The sequence below is a fragment of the Panthera pardus genome, unplaced genomic scaffold (assembly GCF_024362965.1).
Source record: "Panthera pardus isolate Hobbes unplaced genomic scaffold, ASM2436296v1 HiC_scaffold_12, whole genome shotgun sequence".
Taxonomy (NCBI): Eukaryota; Metazoa; Chordata; class Mammalia; order Carnivora; family Felidae; genus Panthera; species Panthera pardus.
In genome coordinates, this window is record NW_026526677.1 from 51,845,758 (window position 1) to 51,866,861 (window position 21,104).

Below are 21,104 nucleotides of genomic sequence, written 5' to 3' on the forward strand. Positions count from 1 at the left end.
TACTTACCTGGAATGCAAGGATTCACCACTTACTCAAATTAGTGCTAGAAGTTCTAGCTAGTGCAATACAGAAAAGGAAATAAAAGGCATACAGAACAGAAGACTCAAACTGTTCCTCTTTACAGTTGACATGTTTGTCTATATAGAAAATTCTAAAGGATCTACAAAAAGATTCCTAGAATAAATGAGTTCAACAAGGTTACAAGATATAGGATAAACATACAAAAAAAAAAAAACAACAACAAACCCATGGTTTTGTACACTAAAAGTGAATATGTAGACACTGAAATTGAAAGTACCATTTACACTTGCTCACAGAGAAATTGAATATTTAGTTGTAAACCTAAAATACATTTATAGGACTTTTATGCTAAAAACTATACAATGCTGATGAAAGAAGTAAAAAATCTAAGTAAATGTAGAGACCTACCATGTTCACAGATTGCAAAACATAACATGGTAAAGATATCATTTGTGTACATATGCAAACCACAGAGGGTGGAACATAATTCCTATCAAAATCCCAGTGTGATTTTATGTAGTCACAGACAAGATTATTCTAAAATTTGTATGGAAAGACAAGGGAACTAGAAAAAGTAGACAGTTTTGAAAAGAGAATAATAACGTGGAAGGAATCAGTCTACCCAATTTTAAGACTTACTATATAGCTACAATAATCAAGACTGTGGTATTGGTGGAGGGAAGGATAAATACATAAATCAGTAGAATGGAATAGAAAACCCAGAAATAGACCCACACAACTATTCTCAACTGATTTTTGACAAAGATGCAAAAGAAATTAAGTGGGAGAAAGCCTTTTCAACAGATGTAGGTGGAGAACTTGGACATCCATAGGCAAAAAAATGAACCTTGATCTAGTCTCACACCTTATACAGAAATTAACTCAAAATAGATCATGGACTTAAATGTAAAGTATAAAACGATAAAAGAACTTTAGAAAAGAAACACAGGAGAAAATCTTTGCTATCTATGGTGAGGCAAAGAGTTTTAAACTTGACATCAAAAGTATGATCCGTAAAAGAAAATTGATAAATTGGACTTCATCAAAGCTAAATATCTTTGCTCTGTGAAAGATCCTGTTAAGAGAATGCTACAGACTGGGAGAAAATATTTGCAAACTATGTATCTGACAAAGGATTAGTATCTAGAATATATAAAGAACTCTCAAAATCCAGGAATAAAAAACCTGATAGCCTTAAATCTACTAAAGTTGAATTTAAAATTTAAGACTTCCCCCCACAAAAACAAAACTAAAAACTCCAGGCCTAGATGGCTTTACTGGCAAATTCTATCAACCATTTAAGGAAGGAAGAAATGTCAATCCAACACAAATTCTTTTAAAAAGTAGAGTAGGAGAGAACATGTCCTCACTCACTTTGTGTGTAACCCACTAAGACATAAACCTGGGAGCAGAATTGCTAGAAGATAGTAAATATATATTTTAAGTTTTTATTTTAATTACCCATTGTTCATCACAAGTGCACTCCTTTATCCTTATCACCTATTTAACCCTTACCTCTACCTACTTCCCCTCTATCAGAGTTACCTATATAAAAAGTTCTCTTAGTTAAGAATCTGTTTCTTGGTTTGTCTCTTTTTTTTTTCCCTTTGCTTTTTTTTTTTTTAATTTCACATATGAGTGAAATCATATGGTATTTGTCTTTCTCTTATTTTGCTTAGCATTATACCCTCTGGATCCATCCATGTTGTTGCAAATGACAAGATTTCATTCTTTTTATGACTGAGTAATATTCCATTGTATATATGTACCACCTCTTTTTTATCCATTCATTAATCAATAAGCACTTGGGCTGCTTCCATAATTTGGCTATTGTAGATAATGTTGCTGTAAACATCAGGGTGCATATATCCCATTGAATTAGTGTTTTTGTATTCTTTGAGTGAATACCTAATAGTGCAGTTGCTGGATGGTAGGATAGTTGTATTTTTAACTTTCTGCGAAATCTCCATACTGTGTTTCCATAGTGGCTAGACCAGTTTGCATTCCCACCAACAGTACAATAGGATTCCTTTTTCTCCATATCCTTGCCAAGACTTTTTTCTTGTGTTATTGATTTTAGCCATTCTGATTGGTGTGAGGGATATCTCACTGTAATTTTGATTTGCATTTCCCTGATAAGTGATGATGACCATCTTTTCATGTATGTGTGTTAGCCATCTGACTGTCTTTTTTGGAGAAATGTCTTCTTTGGAGAAATTACACTATTTGGTGGGGGCGTGTTGAATGCTATAAGTTCTTTATATATTTTGAATACTAACTCTTTATCAGATATATCATTTGCAAATATCTTCTCCCATTCTGTAGGTTGCCTTTTAGTTTTGTTGATTGTTTACTTCGCTGTGCAGAAGTTTTTTATTTTATTTTTTTTTTTAATTTTTTTTTTTTAACCTTTATTCATTTTTGAGACAGAGAGAGACAGAGCATGAACAGGGGAGGAGCAGAGAGAGAGGGAGACACAGAATCTGAAACAGGCTCCAGGCTCTGAGCTGTCAGCACAGAGCCCGATGCGGGGCTCGAACTCACGGACCGTGAGATCATGACCTGAGCCGAAGTCGGACGCTTAACCGACCAAGCCACCCAGGCGCCCCAGAAGTTTTTTATTTTAAATATTTTTTTAACGTTTATTCATTTTTTGATAGAGACAGAGCGTGAGTGGGGGAGGGGCAGAGAGAGAGGGAGACACAGAATCCGAAGCAGGCTCCAGGCTCCAAACTGACAGCACGGAGCCCGATGCGGGGCTCGAGCTCACGGACCGTGAGATCATGACCTGAGCTGAAGTTGGACGCCCAACCGACTGAGACACCCAGGCACCCCGAAGTTTTTTATTTTGATGTAGTCCCAATAGTTTATTTTTGCTTTTGTTTCCCTTAGCACATAGTATATTTAATTTCACCAAGTGCTGCTAGATTGCTCCCCAGAATAACTACACCAGGATAACCATCTACCAACGGTGCATGAGAATGCGTATTTTCCACTACACCCCCGACATTTGGTATGGTAGAGGCAATGGAAAGCTGTAAGGAGAATGAATTCTGAGGACAAATGTCTAGATTCATAAACTGGCTCTACCATTTTCTGACTTTGTGACCTTGGATAATTTACTGAATCTGTGTCTGCTTTCTCATCTGTAACATGGAATAATAATAGTACCTATCTTATAGATACCAGAGCTTCTTAGACATTAGTGGGTAAAACTGGTACTTTCTTCCCCCCATTTCAGACATTTCCCTCTATTTATCCTATTTCTGAATAAGGATTTCAAATTAGACTGAAAAGCTACAAAAATAAGTGAGTTTCAGGTGAGTTACAGAGCAGTAGTCCATGAAAGTATTGGTCTTCGGATTATTAGTGTATACAGTGAATACAGAACAGAATCACAAATTTCCTTACAAATTGGGATATGTAAATAAAATTTAGCTCCTTTCTTAGTTACTGGTCTGGTTTTCCCCACAAGCCTCACTCCCTCCTCCACTCCACTGGATAGTAGTAGAGTCTAGAAATAAATTCAGTCTCTTCGGGTTTCATTTTTTTTTCTACCTTTGCTCCTCTCCAAAGTGGCATCTGGGTATAGAAGGGAGGGCTTATGTGGCATTTTGGTATTAGAAGGAAGGAGTCCCCTGGCTTAATAATGGTTCTTGGATGTGCTCAAGCTGGAATCTTCTGGGTATGGCTTGCCCTGCCCCACACATAGGCATTCTGCCAACATCCCCTTCTAAAGCTGATGAATTGGTGGTCTCTGCTCTCAGGGCCTTGTGCCCCTCCCTGCCACTTTGGCCTCCTCTTTAGTGCTGCAGACCCCAGTGATTCTCTGCCTCATATTCCATCCAGCCAAAATGGTCTCTGTTCAGTATCCATACCATAGAGGGGTCAAAGGACACTTATTCCTGGCCATGCCATTCTGCCCTCTTCATGCTCTTGGGGCCATGGTAGGTCCATAATGCAGAGTAGTTTCCTTCTAAAGTCTCAGTAGAAAAAAGGGCAAATGCTTCCTTGCCCTCAGTACCTCAGTTTACTCCTTCATCCCAAAGTCCCAGATGAGGTTGATTTTGTCTCTACTTTATCTACCCCCATCTGTCAGGACAGGATGGGACCTGTTTCTCCCTTCTGTCATCTGTCTTCCTTCCTTTCATTGTTTGGGGCTTTTGATTTCCTAGTGGGGTTTTAATTTATCTGGTCGACAATTTCAATAGTGGAATTGTTAAATCTGGAACATTTTTACATAGCAGTCATTGTATTTGAGCAATGCAGTAATATGGTACTTATTTTATAATCTCTAATTGACTAAGTTTAATAACTTGGCTGGACATAATTCAGGAATAAATTTCTGTTGATTATACCTCAGTAAAGCTGAAATTGCAAAAATTTAAAAAAAGGAGAAGATCCTACATAAAAGAGAAAAAGATTGAATTTCAGTCTAGAGAATGGCATGGTTTTGTAGGAAATGTTCTGTGCTAACCAATTTTAGATCGTTGCTCCCTGCTCCCACTGGAGAAGAGATAGTAGCGATGGTATATATGGATAGAGCACAGGGTTCATTTATCCAAAAGGACCTCTTTAACACTCTGCCAATCTCCTCTCCTAAAGGAATAGCCATGCGTCTGGTTGACTGTGGAAAAGAAAAGGAAAGGGTTTCTGAGGAAAGTGGAATTTTTGCTCCTCTGCTCAGCCTTTTGTTAAAGGACATCAGTTGCATCACAGTCACTGGTGAAGGTGTGACTGGAAGAGGTTGTGTACCAATGCTCAGTAGACACTGCCATTTGCATTACTTCCCACCACATAGCTCATACCTAGCCATGCAGAGAGGGAAGTAGGTTGCACCTACTGAGTTTTGGTGCTCAGGGGCAAGGAGAGGAGCCCATGTAGGTCTTTAGCTCAGCTGTACAACTAACCTAGCTTTTATCAGAGAAGTTTGTCCTGGGATAGCATGCAATCAGTTAATAAGCATGTCAAAGTTTGAGCATATCAAAGCAGAACTCTTGATTCCCTACCCCCCAGCCAATTTCCCATCTCAGTTAATGACACCATGATCCACTCAGTTGTTCAAACCTAAATCTCAAGAGTCATCCTAAACTTGTCCTCTTCCTTCACTCTTCACATCCAGCCCATCAGCAAATCCTATGGCTTTGCCTCCTGAATATTACCTAAATCTATCAATTCTCCATCTCCGCTGTTGGGACTCTAATCCAAACTCCATCATCTTCCACTAGAATTACTTCAAGCCTCCAAATAAATATTCCTCCTTGTTACTCTGGAATTTCTTCTATCCATCCACCATAGAATAGCCAGAGTTATCTTTTCAAAATCCAAATTAGATCATGTCCTCTCATACCCAATACTCTCTACTAGATTCCTCATGCTTTTTAAAATAAAATACAAGATCATTATCACAAAAAGGCTGTATGTGGCCTACCCCTTTCTATACTTTTCCATCATTTTGTATCTCCCTGCCCCTCATTCACCACACTCCAGCTACATGTTCTGTCCTGCCTCAAGACCTTTGCACCTACTGAGGGCTCTATCCAGAAACTCTCCTCCTAGATCTTCAAGTAGCTCCCTTTCTAATGTTTAGGAAGCATCCCCTGACCACCCAAGTTATACTAACTGCTTCCCTCTAGTCATGCTCTAACACATCAGCCTCCTTTATTGTCTTTATAACACATAGAAATCATCAAATTTAACTTATCCATATGTTGACCTTTTCCTTCTCTGTCTTCCTGCTTTGGAACAACCTCATAAGTGCCAGGAAGAGCACGTGATCCAGAGGAGTGCTCAATAAGTAATTGTTGAATGCACATAAAACCTTGTATCTTAATTTGGCTTTTGTTTTTTATGTGTATGACTCACTGGGAGAATCCATCCCAGGGGAGGGGATGACTGGTAGGGCCAGACTGAGGCATTCTCAGTAATACAACCAAGGCTCTAAAAAATAATTTTTCAGTTCTAATGTTCTCTATAAAAATATCCTTTGTGAAAAAAAATGTGTGTGTATGTATGTATATGTGGATATATATATCTCCACCCCTTGTGGATTTAGCACAAGTACTGAGACCACAGTAGAAAGCTGGGCAAGGATTCAGGATCCTGTGTATTAGCCATCCTCATCTGCCTAGAGCCTTGGATACATGACCAACTCTAGGCCCATCTTCCCACGGGATACCCACATCCCCCTCTCAGTTGTGCACACTGGGGTTTCCCCTTAGCGTGTCAATTTTCCATGTGCACACCGCCTTGCACTACTAAATCTCAGAAACCTTTAATCGAATCACCCCAACTTTATTTTGGTTGAGGGCTCATGGCAAGGGTGGGCTGCACACATGGACTCTCAGTTGGTCACAGGTGGCGGGGCTGAGCTTCGTGGGCAGGGGCAGGTACATCAGGATGTTCCTGCTGTGCAGCCTAACAATGCCTAGGGGGCCTTCCATGTACACAGGGCAGGAATACACAGCCAGACCGGCTGGGGGTGTCAGGTCATTGGCGCCCCGAGCCTGGACGCAGACGCTGACCGGAGGCAGAGGGCAGGGCTGGCTGGAGGTGCTGTCCTGCAGGGCCCCTGCTAACGGGTCCCACTCAGCGTTCCGGAGCTGTAGCCCAATCAGCAGCAGCCCCATCTCTGGAACTGAAGGATTTGGGCTGTTCACCACCTGGGGGCGCAAGAAGCTTATCAGGCAAGGCTAGGAGGGGTCCTGGGGGTGCGGGGTATTCGAGCAGATGGGCCTACTAAAGGGGAAAGATCACAAAGAGGCAAGATGGGGTAATTGCACGATGTAATCAAGGATTTGAGGGGGAGGAAGTGTAAACGGAGGGATGGCATGAATATACCTGGAGGTGCAAAGGGTTGCTGTTCAGCTCCTGACGTTTATATGGGAGCCCACTGAAGCCAGGGCCTTGGCATTCAGGGAGATTCGAGCTGGGCACACGCTGGTGCAGGGCGCCCGTAGCAAAGGTAGCCTCCCAGCGCAGTGACAGCAGCAGGCGGCGCGGGTGGCAAAAGGCTGATAGGTGAAAGATGCGCCCTGGTACTTGGGCGTCCACCCCCAGGTAGCGAACCAACAGCTGCCCACGGCGGGACAGCTGTCGCAGCCAATGCCAGGGCGGCTGCGGGCCGGCAAGCGCATAGGGACGCCAAGGCGGGGGTAGGCGGCCAGTCCAGAGAGCGTGGGCCACCGCGGCACAGCGCCGGGAGGCGCACGGGGGCGCGCCTTTCAGCTGCTGCAACAGGCAATCAAGGTCGCATAGCACCGTGCACGCCAGCTGGCTCAGTTCCAGCACCTCGGTCTGGAGGAAGGCCTGCAGAGGCCGCTGCTGCGGCACCACCCACCCGGCGCCAGACTCTTCCGGGCGGGCGGTGTCCATGAGCAGAGCCTGCAGTGACTCCAGCCTCCTCTTGGCCTGCACTAGGCGCTGCCGCAGCCGCCTTTCCGTGCGCCTGGAACCTCCTCGAGCCTCAGGAACCCAAGCGGGTAGACTCCGCTGTAGCGCGCTCAAGAGAGCGCGACTCTTGCGGTGCAACAGCCAGGCCTGGGGGCCGGCACTCAGTCCGCAGCTCTGGGGTTCAGGAGGTGTGGGCAGTAGGTGCATCTGGGCCTTGCACTCTGCCAAAGCATCCAGTTCCCCTAGCTCTTGGAGGTGGAGAGAGGGAAGATAGATAGATAAGATGGACTCTGCCCCACCCAGACTCAAGGGAGTAGTCCTTCCTCTGACATTTAAGCCACCATCCCATAACTGTGTGAATATTGCCCCCTCCTACACCTTTGTAGGATGCAGCTCACATTCCTGAGAGAGTGGCATGGCATGGGTCCCCACCCCAACACAGATACCTGGCTGGAGCTTACCTGGGCTGGGCAGCAGGGTGGCCAGCAGATACTGGGGTGTGTGTGGTTGAGCCCAGCTCCTGCTGCTGGGGCTCAGACAGGCTTGTGTTAGGCTAGTCAGGGCCTCCCTGTCCTTGCTGTCTCCCACAGGACCCCCATAGAAAACTGAAGCTGAGAATGAGGTCAGAACCCCTCAGTTCTAGCCTCTCCAGTTTCCACCACCTCCCAAACCCAAACCAAAAACTCAGTACTCCCACTCCCCCTGCCCCTCCCAGGGCTTTCCATGGGGACAGGAAGATTCTCACCAGCCAGCTCCTGCATGGCAGCACTGGGATTGCTAAGGCTGGCCCACAGCTGGTCTTGGATCTGAAGGACCTGGGTCAGGGTCACTTGACTCCTGGGGGAGGGGAGCAGGAAGCAGGGTTTCAGAACCATTTATATGCTGAGGACTCTGGTCTGTCTAGCCCAAGCTCCCAACTCATAAGGGCTCACCAGTCATTTGCACTTAGCACTTCCAATATAACTTGTTTTTTTTGTTTTTGTTTTTGTTTTTGTTTTTAAAAGTAGGCTTCATGCCAAGCCCCGAGCCCAACATGGGGCTTGAACTCAGGATCCTTAGATGAAGAACTGAGCTGAGATCAAGAGTCAGATGCTTAACCAACTGAGCCATCCAAGCACCCCTCATACAGCTTGCTTTTTAACTGAAATCATATTTCCCCCATACCAGCCACCCAATTGTCTTTGGCAGAAATCTGGGAGGCTGTCTTGACTCCTCCTTCTTCTTCACTCCATATTTACTCTCTATCTCTACTATGACTACCCTAGTCCCTTCCACCCATACCATGGCCTTGTCCCTTGAGACTGCCAGAGCCTCCTTTAAAATTGCTCTGCTTGCCTCCAGCCCTATCCCATCTGGTCCATTCACACTGCAGTCAGTGAGAGTGATCTTTCCAACAGACAACTAGGATCACATTTCTTTTCCTACTTAAAACCCTCCAGTGGCTTCCTACTCTCCTCAGGATAAAATCCAGTCCCTTGCCATGATCTTAAAGGCCCTTTACCATAAACCTTGCCTGTCCCCACTCAACCCCCCAGCGTGTCCCCCTCAGCCACACTGAAATCTCCCTCCTGCTGAGCCTAGATCCCTCTGCTCAGAAAGGCCCCATCGGTACCTGATCTGCCTCTGCTTCCAAGACTCAGTTCAAAGTGAGATCTCAAAGTCCTTGGAGGAGACTTTCTTGACTACCCCCCTGCCCTCACACTTTGGTGCTTCCCAGGCATGAATTAGTCATACTCATCTAGGATGTGGAAAATGCACAATGTTTGCTGAGTGACTAAGCAAGATGGATGGGGTCCCTCACCAGCGGCCCCTGTGTGCCTGCAGCTTCATTCCATAGAGCTGCCGGTATAGCAGGAGGCCATGTAGGAGGACCAGAGGCAGCATCCTGGTTGGGGATTGTACATTCCGTCCTTGCTGGGCTAGCTCCATGCTGTTGATCAAGACATGGCCCAGCTCCAGGGACTGGTCCCAGAAAACAGGCATGGAGTGCTGAGTCAGTACAGCTGGGGCAGAAGGAGAGTGCTGGGTCAGCACAGCACAGGTACCATCCTCCTCCAATCTGAGAGACTATAGTGGGGAGCTCCTCACCTGGTAAGGAAGCAATAGCCTCTGCAGACAAAATAAGCCAAAGACGAAAATCTCTGTGGACAGTGGCCATGTTCCTGCTTGCAGGTTGGGCCAGAAGCAGTTCTGACTCCAGGTCCGAGACCACTAGGGGTCAAACATGGGGCTGAGATCAATCACTGGGTAAAGGGTCAGATGCAAATTTAGGGATCAGACTTGAGGCTCAAGGGTCAGGAGTCAGACACAAGGGACAGACTTGGAGTGAGGGGATCAGCCATGAGGCCTGAGAGTTCAAGGTCAGGCCAGGTACTGGACAGGGTCCAAGAAGCCATATTTAGGTAGCAAACGCACCCCTGGCTCCATCCAACAGCCTCCACAAAGGCTGTAGCAGCTCCTTTGGCCAGTGAGGCATCAGATGACAGTTCTCCAGCACCAGCCAGTGCCCTTTGTGCATAGCCTGGCATAGAGTGCTAACCACTACCGAGACTGGATCCCAGGCTTCAGAGCCCAGGGCGATCACCTCCAGATGCTTCTGTCCCTGAAGACCAACAGAGAGGTGGCAGAGTAACTCAAAGTGATCCTAGGTGACCCAAGGGACCCAAGGTAATGCCACAAATGACCCCCAAAAGTCCCTGAGTAAGCCAGAAAGATCCATGGGCATGCTGGGAGGGACCACCACACCCCATCTCAGTCCACAGAGGTCTGGTGTCTGTGTGGCCAACAAGCAAGGCTCAAACCTGCTCATGCCTGGCAGCCAGTTTCTGGATGACAGTCAGGGGATGCATGGTGGCTGTGGGGTGACCAGGTGGTGGCAACAAGATCAGCACGGGCTGAGTAGCCTGGCTGTGTTCGAAGGGTATGGTGGAGGCATCCAGGTTTTCATCCAGGGGCCGGCCCAGGAGGCTGGTGGTAAAGTCAGCCAGGGCCCTTGCCAGGCACTCAGGTCGCAGCACACGCCACAGAATCAGCTTCTGGAGGAGACTAAGTGGATCAGGTCCAGGCCCAGGCGCAGGACCCAGCACTGTGGATGACAGGGACAGATAAGCCTGCCAAACATTGGAGTGGTGTGCCAGGGATGCACACAGCCCAGCGAATGGTGGCAGCAGCTCTAACATCCTACATTCTTGCCAGGCTCTCAGCCCCAGCCAGGCTGGTCGAGCCACACTTGGCTTGCTGTAGCCTGTGCTAGGAGAGGCTGCCAGGCCAGGCCAAAGCGCCAGCCTCTCCAGCTCTGGTGCTTTCCTTGCCACTTGCAGCAGAGCCAGAGCACCCAAGGCACCCACCAACGGTAACTGGGTCAGGCCCAGCGCAGCCACAGTGCTGCCCAGTAGCTGGCGGGTCAGCTGTGTTCTCAGCTGCAGCAGATGGCTGGGCAGGTCCTCCCCTTGATGAATCTCATACTGCTCCATGCTGTTCAGGGCCCGCTTGGTGGCTGCTAGCCAGTTGTCTGGGTGCATACGGAAAAGTGGAAGCAGGTTCTGCAATGGGCTAAGGGCCTTTATAATGGCCATTCCATGCCAGACCACATGCCGATAGGGTGCCCACAGTACCACCTCCTGCCGTCTCATTTCTTCTAGCTCCTCACAGTGGGCACGCAGCTGACATAGCTTTGCCTGGGCCCTCACCATCTCCCGGAGGAATTTGGCTGGTTTCTGATGTTTTGGGTTCTGGAGCAGCAGCATCAGCAGCAGCCCCTCCTGCAGACAGTCACCTGTTCCATGGGTCTGATTCTTTCTCACGTGGTTCCCCCACCATCCACACTCATCTCCACCCCCATATCTGCCCACCCCCCCCCCCCCCGAGCTCATCCCCACCCATAACAGGACCCCCAGGCACCTCAGCAGCCTCCACAGCTTCAAAGGAATCCAGGGCTCTGATCTTTATGTCCTGCCAGCGGCTCTCAAGCTCGGGACACTCAATGCACAAGATTTCGTGCAGCATCTGTTCCTCTAGGATTTCCATGTTCAGGCTCAGATCCAGTACATTCAGCCCCTTCAGCAGCTCATAACCTAGCACTTGGGGTCACATAGGGACATAGGGGATGCTTAACCCCTTGACAGAACCAGGGTTGGGGTACACAGAGAGTATGGCACCCTGCTGCAGTACTGAGCCTGCTTGGGGTCAGACTGAGTGAACCTGGAGACCTGGTGTGTCCACAGAGCTGTGGTGGCAACTTACCCACTGGCACTCACCTTTTTCCAAGGCATTGAGGGGGAGAGTAGTGCTCAGATAGAGACAGAAGCTGGGTTGCACCTGGGGTGGGCTCAGCTTCTCCCGCTGCAGTAGCCTTTGTAGTTCTTGGCACCCTAGGCCCAGCTCCATGTTGGTCAGTAGCACGGGCAGGCCTATGAGGGGGAGGCAAGGACACCCTACTCACCATGCCAGCACGCAGCCCCCTCTCCTGTACAAAATCTGGCTCTCACTGGCTCCCCCATGGATAATAGGAGGATTCCCTCAGGGCTCTTCAACAGAGTTAGTGCTTGGGTTAAGGATGGGAGCAGAGTTCGGGCTGGGGGTGAGAGGCTTGTGGGGCCACAGAAGGGGGACATGGTGGGTGGGGACCAGTTCTCACCACTGGCAGCTGCCTCCTGGAGCTGAGGACCCAGCTCTGGGTCAGTGCCTGAGAGCACACAAAGGGAGGGAAGGGGCAGAGCCCCAGTCTCTGAGGCCGGCCTTGACCTCTGTCTCTCTGTCTTCTCCTCCTCCTCCTTCTCCTCCTCCTCCTTCTCCTCCTCCTCCTCCTCCTCTTCTTCCTCCTCCTCCTCTTCGTGCTCTTGCTTGTTTCCCTCCTCCTCATTTTCTCTGTCCGCTGTCTTCTGCTCTTTTGTCTTGCCCTTAGTCTTATCACTCTCTTCACTATTGCAAGCTTCCTCTTCCATGGCCTCTTCTTTTTCTTGATTTCTCACAAAGCCCATCCCTATGACAGAAAGATGGAGAGGAGCTCCTCTCAGAGGACAAACTGGGCTCCTAGGGAACACCATTCACCCAAGGGCTCTATCTCTTGAGGGAAGGTCCACAGGAAGACACCTCAGGAAAGTCACTTAAGCTCTTTCTGACTCAGTTTCCTTAGCTGCAACATGGGGTTGATATTAGTAGGTACCTCACGGAGTTACTGTGAAGATGACATGAAACGATACAGAGAGAGTACTCAGCTGGACATAGTAAGCACTCAACAAATGTTAGCTGTCATTATTATTTCCCTAAAACTCCAGGGAAGTCTGCTCCATTTCTGCCTTTCAGCAGTCGGTTAGAAGAATCCGTGTATCTCTCCTTTTGCCTAAGCTACTTTTATCATAACGAAAAGAATTGTTGCTAATATAGAAATCAGTGCCTGGAAGTAGCAACTGCTAAGTGAAAGACCATAAACTATGGAATTAGCCAAGTCCTGGGCCACGGTATGGTGGACACAGATGGCTGGCTCCCCAGCCACCTTCTCCTTTGCCTCCTCTACAGCAGGAGCTGGAAGAGAGAAATAATATCTTTTTAAGTATTAAGAAATTTAAGAATTTTTTAAAAGTATTAAGCATTAAGAAGTGGGCAAGTGGAGGTTGCTGGGTCCACAGTTTGGTGGATTCATTTCCTATTGCTTAACAAATCACCACAAATTACCACTTAGTAATAAGTGCTGAAAACAACACCCATTTGTTATGTTTGAGTTCAGGTTAGAAGCCCAGCACAACATGACTGGGCGCTCTGCTTGGGGTTACACAGGGCTAATCAAGGCATCAACGGGGGCTGCAGTTCTAATCTGGGACTTGGGTCCTCTTTTAGGCTTACTGGTTTTTGACAGAATTCATTTCTATCTCACACATTCCCTGTAGCCCACTGCATCTTCCACCCAGAAATAATAGTTCCTTGAATCCTTCTGTGTTTCAAGTTTTCCTGACTGCCTCTTCTTTCCTCCTTGCTTCTTTGAAGGGCATATGTGATTACATTGGGCCCACCCAGATAATTCAGGATATCCCTGTCCTTTGTGTGTGTGAGTGTGTGTGTGTGTGTGTGTGTGTGTGTGTGTGTGTGTGTGTTTAGCTTACTTATTTATTTTGAGAGAGAGAGGCAGAGAGACAGAATCCCAAGCAGGCTCTGTGCTATCAGTGCAGAGCCCGACTCTAGGCTCAAACTCACGAACCCTGAGATCATGACCTGAGCCAAGATCAAGAGTTGGATGCTTAACTGACTGAGCCACCAGGCAACCCCAGGATATCTCTTTATTACGGTCAATTGATTAGTAATCTTAGTTACATCTGCAGAGTCTTTTGTGCCATGTAACATAATCATAGGAGTAAAAATAGAGGACAAAGATGACAGGGGCCAAAACTCTGCCTACCACATGTAGCTGTTCAGATTTCTGGAAGATCTTTTGTTTTCCTGATGAAAGGGACAGAAATGGCTAGCAGCAACTCTGACATGATGCTTGGAAGGATAGCACCCAAATATGGTGGCTGGAAAAACCAGGAACTTATTTCCTCATAGTTCTGGAGGCCAGAAGTCCACAGTCAAGGTGTTGAGAAAGCTGTACTCTCTCTGAAGCTTTTAGTATATGTGCTGCCGAAGCAAGCACTCTCTCTGAAGCTTTTAGAAAAGACTCCTTCCTTGCCTCCTCCAGCTTCTGGTGGTTCCAGGAGTTCCTTGGCTTGTGACTACGTAACTCCACTGTCTGTCTCCCTCTTCATGAGGTCTTTACTTTCTGTCCCTATGCCTTCTCTTTTTTCTAAGGACACTTCTCACTGATTTAGGGCCAACCCAGATAATGTAGGGTAATCTCATTTCAAGGTTCTTAATTATATCTGCAAGACTCTTTAACATAGAGGTTCTGTGGGTTAGGACTCAACCCACTACATTCAACCCACTATAATGTGATAAGCCAACATGCTAGGGATTATTGAGCAGAAAGACAGAAGGATCTGGGTACTTGAAGGCAACACTGAAGGCTGGTGCCTGCTTATCTCAGTACTTCTTGTAATGTGAGATAAATAAATCCTTATGTCTTAAGCCATGGTAAGTTGGGCTTTTGTTACTGATAGTGATAGCATTTCTAACTGATACAGCGAGTTAGTGGGGAGGCAATGAGGATTTTTCTTTTCCCTACTAATCTGTGTGGTGGGTAAGAAGTTGGTTTATCTCATGGGATTTGGACCATATGCTCACTGAACTTCAGTGGATTTAGAAGAAGGCATGCTGGCTACTTCTCTACTTAGATGAGAGGAACAACCCTCAGGAAAAAAAAACTGTAAGAAAATTCCTTTCTGCTCATATCAAGCAATTTCAGACCACAAATGTTCAGATACTCATGCACCTTGCTGATTTGTAAAGATGGTTATCTACCTCATGTTGCATGGAATAGGAAATTACTGGCTATTGGAAGAGGCTGGAAAATCAGGGAAGGTAATTTTCCAGATCCATCTCAAGCACTTCTCTTTATGCATTCTCTGCTTGACAAATTTAATAGTCTCCCTTCCCCTTTTGATTTGGATACAGCCCCCAAGTATTCGGGGCTATGTTCCATGGCCAATTACCCTGAGCTCACTACTCAAACTATTTTCTTACTACAGCTCTGAGCTGAAGGCCAAGGTTTAGCTGGATAGCAATTAAGGCTTAGTGGAATTGCTCAAGCCCCCAGAACCAATGTTAAGAGAGAAGACAGAAAATAGGGTTTAAATTCAAGAATGAGAGTGTACCAAGATTTCTGGCATTGGTTAATAGCTAACAGAATCCTTATAGATGAAATCTGAAGGAAAGAAGATGAGAGATTTAGTGGAATTAGCCAGAAAATCCTCCATCTGGTAACAAGTGATCAGTGTTTGCTTAATTTGAAGACAAATCCTAAGCCCCCATCCCGTTCCGATAGGAGTGGCTATGTATGGCTGAATAGCTACAAACAGGATTCTTGACCAATGTTCCTTTCACAGATAGCCCTGGGTACAATGGACAAGGAACATCATACTGTTCATTAGAACACAGGACAGCTGAAGTGGCTGTCCCAAGAACTCACTCTATAGCCAGTGAAGTGATGCTAATCATTTGCCTTCCTATCTCTGTCTGGCATTACACAGTACATGCTAAAGACTAATTAGATAAGTGTGTGTTTCTTACCCTTATCCAGTTTCTAAACAGGAAGTTTACTGTAGTTATCTTGATTTGATTTTGCTTCACTCTGCATATTGGATGTACTGCTATGGTGAGATTGAGAGTGTACTCTGCCATAGGTTATAGAATCACAAAGAGCCACATCTAACTCTGATCAAGAACAATGAACACTGTTCACAGCTCCTGGACTCAGAATTGGATGCTGCAGCTAGATGTTTCTTCATTGTGTCCCTTACTAGAAAGGGTGTAAATTTACTTATAGTTGCACATGTGATAGTTATATACTGTGTATTTTCATAATGGTGTATGGGCACAATGGAAGGTTATGCTGCACAGCCAAGGGATGGAATGTAATAATGGTAGCAGTAATACATTAGTAGTAATACTAAAATTTTTGAGAAATTATTTTTAGGCACTATGTGAACCCCTTTTACATAAATTATCTCACTTAATACGATGTTTTGTAAGATGGGTATAATTAAGATGCTAATTTTATTGTCAAATAAATTTTGGCTTAGAGAGATTAAGTACCATGTCTTAGTTTGCATAGCTAGCAAAGAACAGGTATTTGACCCAGACAGTCGGATTATAGAGCCCACATTACAGACTGCTTTATTATGTACCTTCCATTGTAGATATCTATTACTGTCCCCGGTGCAACTCCCAACCCCTTCTGGGAAATAAACATCATTTTCTCCTTCCCCTACCCAATACCCTTGCTTCCTTCCCCTAGGAAACACCTCCTTCTGACACTCGACCCAGATAGGTCTCTGCTCCAGGCAGAGATAATAGAAATATTTCCCCAGAATTCCTGAACATGGGATAAATTCCGACAGTAAGGAAGGCTCCGAGTTGTAGGCCAAGTTTCTAAGAGTGCTGAGCAGACCAAGGAAGTGGAAGATCATGGACTGGTCAGACATGTAAAGTCAGAATCATTACAGTATAGGCCCCAAGATGCAAATGTGACCTAATTTATTAATATCATGTAGGCTGCTGAAATCTAGGATACGCTGGCTACAAAAATTTAGTGTCTTTATTATGAAAGGGAGGACCACCTGTGGCTGAGTGCTGGCGGTTCAGATACCTGAGAAGGAGAAGCATTATGTTCATTATCCCTGGCTTTATATCTGCACTTTACCTGGACCTGGGGCCAGGCATCTAGTCTCTTGCAGAGGCAGTGGGTTCAGCCAGATGGGGGCCTGGTTGCTAGGGTCAAGCAGCAGAGGCCAACGGAAGCTGGAGTAGTGGGTGTGACTTCGCAGGAGCAGGCCTGCCAGGCGGGCTGACTTTGCCTGGGGCTTCAGGTCTCGGTCCCACTGGAACTGTTCAGATTTGGAGCTAAGCAGGGTCAGAAGGTTGAAGGGAGAGCGTGTGGAGAGCAGGGGGTTCTTTGGTGGCATGATGGCAGATTTCTGCTTCTGCTTCAGGGCCTGTTTCACATCATCTGGGCCCAGGGGCTCCTGGAAGCCCCTGCACAGAGCCAGCCACTTGTCCAGTAGCTCCTGGCGCCGCAGTGCTGGGAAAGGACCCAGGTAGATGATGGCAGCTGAACACAGAAGGGCATCCCCGAACATAGTCGTGCAGTGCCCCTTCAACTTCTGGTGTGGAAGGGAAGAACAGAGGGCATGTAGGCCAGCGAGGAGGGTGCAGGCAGAGAGGGTCTGGTAGAGAGGGCGTGAAGCAGGGTATGCAGGAAAGCATGGCAAGGAGGGCAGTGGGACAAAGGGAGGCAGTGAGGGTGCAGGGAGGAGCAGAGTTGTTGGGGTCAGTGGGACAGAAATGAGCTTTGGGGGAAGACCGGGGCAGGAGCTGGTTACCTGGAGCTCTGTAGTCCAGGACTGCATAGGTGTGAGCAGTGCAGACTTTATGGGCCACTTGTGATATTGGCCACATTGAGCGCGAATGAGATTCTCCATCACACGGTTGTGCGAAACCCAGGAGTCTTCCAGCTTGTTGGCCAGATCCAGTTTGTGCTCCAGGGTCTCCTGGGCCTGGAACTGGCGGTGGCCCAGGAGGGCCTGCTCCCGAGCCAGCGTGGCCTCTATCTGCCGCAGCAGCAGGCCCGTGGGCAGTCCCCGACGCTGTGCCAGCCCATAGCGCAGGACGGCCCAGAGCCAGGCCGCCAGGCTCGCTGCAGGTATGCTTACTGCCCGCAGAGCTGCATCACTCATACCTGGAGCCTTCAGAGCTTGGGCTAACTTTATCATCTCGGAGTCTGTCATCTTCTCCTTGGGGAAGAACACCAGCTCCTGGGAAAATGTGTTAAGAGGGGTGGGGGCAGACACAGGTGTTCTGGACCTGGCCCTAACAGCCTCGCTCTGCCAAGTCTCCCCTTTGTGCCTCTGCTCTCCTCCTCCATCGTGCTCCACATTCCCTACCTGATAAAAATCCTCGGTGCATAAGAGCTGCTTGGCGCTGGCCCAGCCTGTTTCACAGTGGAACAGATCGCACAGGGCGTCGGTCACCCGGACCACAGATTCCGGTGGTACTCGATAGCTCCGTAGCTCCTCAAAGTCGGCTACCTGCAGCTGGCTCAGAGGCCCCAGGAATGCCTTGCCCATCTAAATGAGATATGCACTCTTGAAGTGAATTTCCAAAGTGTCCTCTTCCTTCAATGTGTTGCCAGGAGTGATCACCTCTTCTTAGGAGTTCCCATGAGGGACCATTCCTCAAGCCATCCTACTTTGCCCCTCCCCCACGAGACTGCATGACAAGTCACCCCATTCTTTCCTCTGGGCATCCTGTGAAGTGTTGTCCCCTCCCAAGAGAAGAGCAGCACAGGGCAGGCAGCAGCAAGACCCCACCTGCTCCAGGAAAGCCTCATACTGAGCCCGCAGGGCATCCCGCTGCTTGGTCAGGTTCTTGATGAGGTCCTCCTGCTGCTGACACTCCGCCAGCTGCCGCCTATACAGCAGCTTGTCTTGCTGGAGCTGCTGCTGAAGTATGTGGAGGTTCTGCAAACAGAGGTCCAGGCACTGCAGCTCCAGATCCTGGGCCAGGTGGGCTTACCCCAAGGGGAGCCCTGTGGGCTTGGGACTGCAGCATACTCCTCACTTGATAGTCAGGAGGAGCTAGTTGAACTCCATGTAGGCCACAAAGACTGGGCCCTGGAACTATCACTTACTGGTCTATGACTTACACACTTGGTGATGCAGCTCCCAATGGGTGACTGCTTCTCCTGAACTGCCACACAGGCCCAGGCAGTCTGACTCTGAAGCCCACATGCTTAACCATTATGCCATACTCTATCTTACTTGACCCATTAGTGGCATTTGTCATACAAGGCAGTTCCCTCCCTCTTGAAACATTGTCCTCCCTTGACTTTCATGACCCCGTGTACTCCTTTGGCTTTCTCCAACTTCTGTGGCTGCTCTTACTCAGTCTTCTCCTCTACCATCCCTTCAGTATTCCACAGCAATGTTTCAGGGCCCCCTTACCTTCTCATCCTACACTTCTATGTGCCCTCCCTAATCTCATGCCTTTCATTACCACTTAAATTTTAACAACTCTCAAATTGCTATCTCTAGCCAGATTTTTTTTCCTGAGCCTCACATCCATGTGTCCATCTGCTTCATGGCAATCTCCTCTTCAATGCCTCACAGGCCCCTCAGAGCCCACATGCCCACAAATGAACAACATATTCGCTGTGCCCTGCCAGATCTCTTGCAATCTTACTCATCTCCTCACCCGTTCTTTTTCACAGAGAACTGTGGCAAAACACAGTTTCCCAAGGAAGAAAATCTCATTGTTACCCTGGCTCCATCTCTTCTATTCCCCCAAACCCAACCCATCTTCAAGGCCTTTCTGTTCTACCTCCCACATGTCCATCATGTCTGCTCCCTCACTGCATCTCAGTTTCCACTTTTACCCCCTTCTTCTCCTCTGCTCTCCATGCCGTAGCCAAATACCATCATCATCATGTTTCAGAACATTTGCCAACTCTCCCAGTTGGTTTACGAGGACTCTGTGCCCAGGAGACCTCAACTCCGCTTTCTAACCTTGTGTCTGTCCTTGCCCCAGCACCCCACTCTCCCAGCCATTCCTGACTTTCAGCTCCTCCAACGTGACACACATTCTCCTGCTTCTGGGCCTTTGCCCATGCTTTTGCTTCAGCCTGTGACAGTCTTCCCACCCACCCCCACTCCCTTTTACGCCAAATCCTAGCTAACCTCCAGGCATCAACTTTGGTGCACTTCATTCATTTCTTTACATATTTAAGGAATGATTTTTAGTGCTTGCCGTGTTCTACACATGGCTCTGTGCTACTCACTGTGGCACTTTGCTTTCTCTAGAAAGTCTTGATACTTCAGAGCTCCCTGGACTTTGTGATAACACACTGTTATCACAGTAACAGTAATTGCCTAGCTGAGTCTATATGTTCCAGTAAACTAGGCACCATGAAGGCAATGACAGTGCCTTATCTTTCTTAATTAGGAGGAGCTATCATTTATTGAACTCTTACTATGTGCCAGCACTTAAAAAAATTTTTTTTAACATTTATTCATTTTTGAGAGATAGAGAAAGACAGAGCGTGATGGGGGAGGGGAAGAGAGAGAGGGAGACACAGAATCCAAAGCAGGCTCCAGGCTCAGAGCTGTCAGCACAGAGCCCGACGCGGGGCCTGAATCCATGAACCGCGAGATCACGACCTGAGCTGAAGTCAGCCGCTTAACTGACTGAGCCACCCAGGCGCCCCTGTGCCAGCACTTTTAAATGCTTTCCAAGTAAGATGTCATTTAATCCTCATCCTAACCTCTCTGGGTCTTACTTTTCTCGTCTATAAAATGGGAAAAAGGATAGCCACCTCAGAAAGTTTTGGCAAGGATTCTAGTGACCTATCTATCTAGATGTAGACATCGATGTAGACAGAGACATAAATATCAATGAGTGGCTGGATAGAAAAAAAGTGGAGTTCCCTTAATTGTTGTAGAGTACAATAATGAATAAATGAACCAGTGGAATATGAGAGAAAAGGGAGATGGAGGGCTCCAGAATGACTCCTGGGATTTGGCTTAAGTGACTAAATGGATGGTGATGCCATTTCCTGGTGTGGGGAACACTGAAAGAAGTACACACTATTACAGCTGTTGAGTGAATGGGCAAAGGATCTGACATTGAATGCCTCTGACACTATGAACCTCTCTCTCCCTCTCTCTCTCTAAGGTTTTATTTTTAAGTAATCTCTACACCCAGTGCGGGGCTCAAACTCAAAACCCCTGAGATCAAGAGTCACATGCTTTTCTAACTGAATCAGCCAGGCGCATCCACTATGAACATCTCTTATTCAGATTTTTGGGTTTCTTATGTTGTGCTCTGATATAACTGACTCAAAGAATAGTAGCACCTTTAAATCAGATCAACAATTCCTGGTATTAATCACTTTGGGAAATGGCAGGACCCAACACAGGACACTGGAATTTGGAAAACACTTGAATGGGCATTCCTGTCCCTCTGTGAACTTTTTTGTTTTGTTTTGTTTTGTTTTGTTTTCACCTTAATGAGCCCTGAAGTTTTATCTAAGCTAGTGACCCTTGGTGGT

The 21,104-nt window shown here is 47.2% G+C and overlaps 1 protein-coding gene across 16 annotated transcripts in view; it reads right to left on the bottom strand.

Moving 5' to 3' along the window:
- Positions 1–6,295: 6,295 nt before the first annotated feature.
- Positions 6,296–21,104, bottom strand: part of DNHD1 (dynein heavy chain domain 1) — a 79,614-nt gene continuing 64,805 nt past the window's right edge. For 9 of the 16 annotated variants that reach the window (XM_019456119.2, XM_019456116.2, XM_053900025.1 and 6 more), the window contains 15 exons: positions 18,370–18,519; positions 17,944–18,126; positions 17,383–17,814; positions 16,704–17,163; positions 12,051–12,395; positions 11,671–11,823; positions 11,315–11,493; positions 10,216–11,175; positions 9,830–10,016; positions 9,503–9,625; positions 9,216–9,417; positions 8,160–8,251; positions 7,876–8,025; positions 6,863–7,662; positions 6,296–6,684 (listed from right to left, as the gene is read on the bottom strand). In XM_019456119.2, the coding sequence (XP_019311664.2) occupies positions 6,334–6,684; positions 6,863–7,662; positions 7,876–8,025; positions 8,160–8,251; positions 9,216–9,417; positions 9,503–9,625; positions 9,830–10,016; positions 10,216–11,175; positions 11,315–11,493; positions 11,671–11,823; positions 12,051–12,395; positions 16,704–17,163; positions 17,383–17,814; positions 17,944–18,126; positions 18,370–18,519 (4,767 nt within the window). In that variant the 3' untranslated portion in view covers positions 6,296–6,333. Of the gene's footprint in view, positions 6,685–6,862; positions 7,663–7,875; positions 8,026–8,159; positions 8,252–9,215; positions 9,626–9,829; positions 10,017–10,215; positions 11,176–11,314; positions 11,494–11,670; positions 11,824–12,050; positions 12,396–16,703; positions 17,164–17,382; positions 17,815–17,943; positions 18,127–18,369; positions 18,520–21,104 lie in introns of those variants that run through there. The other 7 variants (XM_053900024.1, XR_008421207.1, XM_053900030.1 and 4 more) reach the window with 7 other exon arrangements.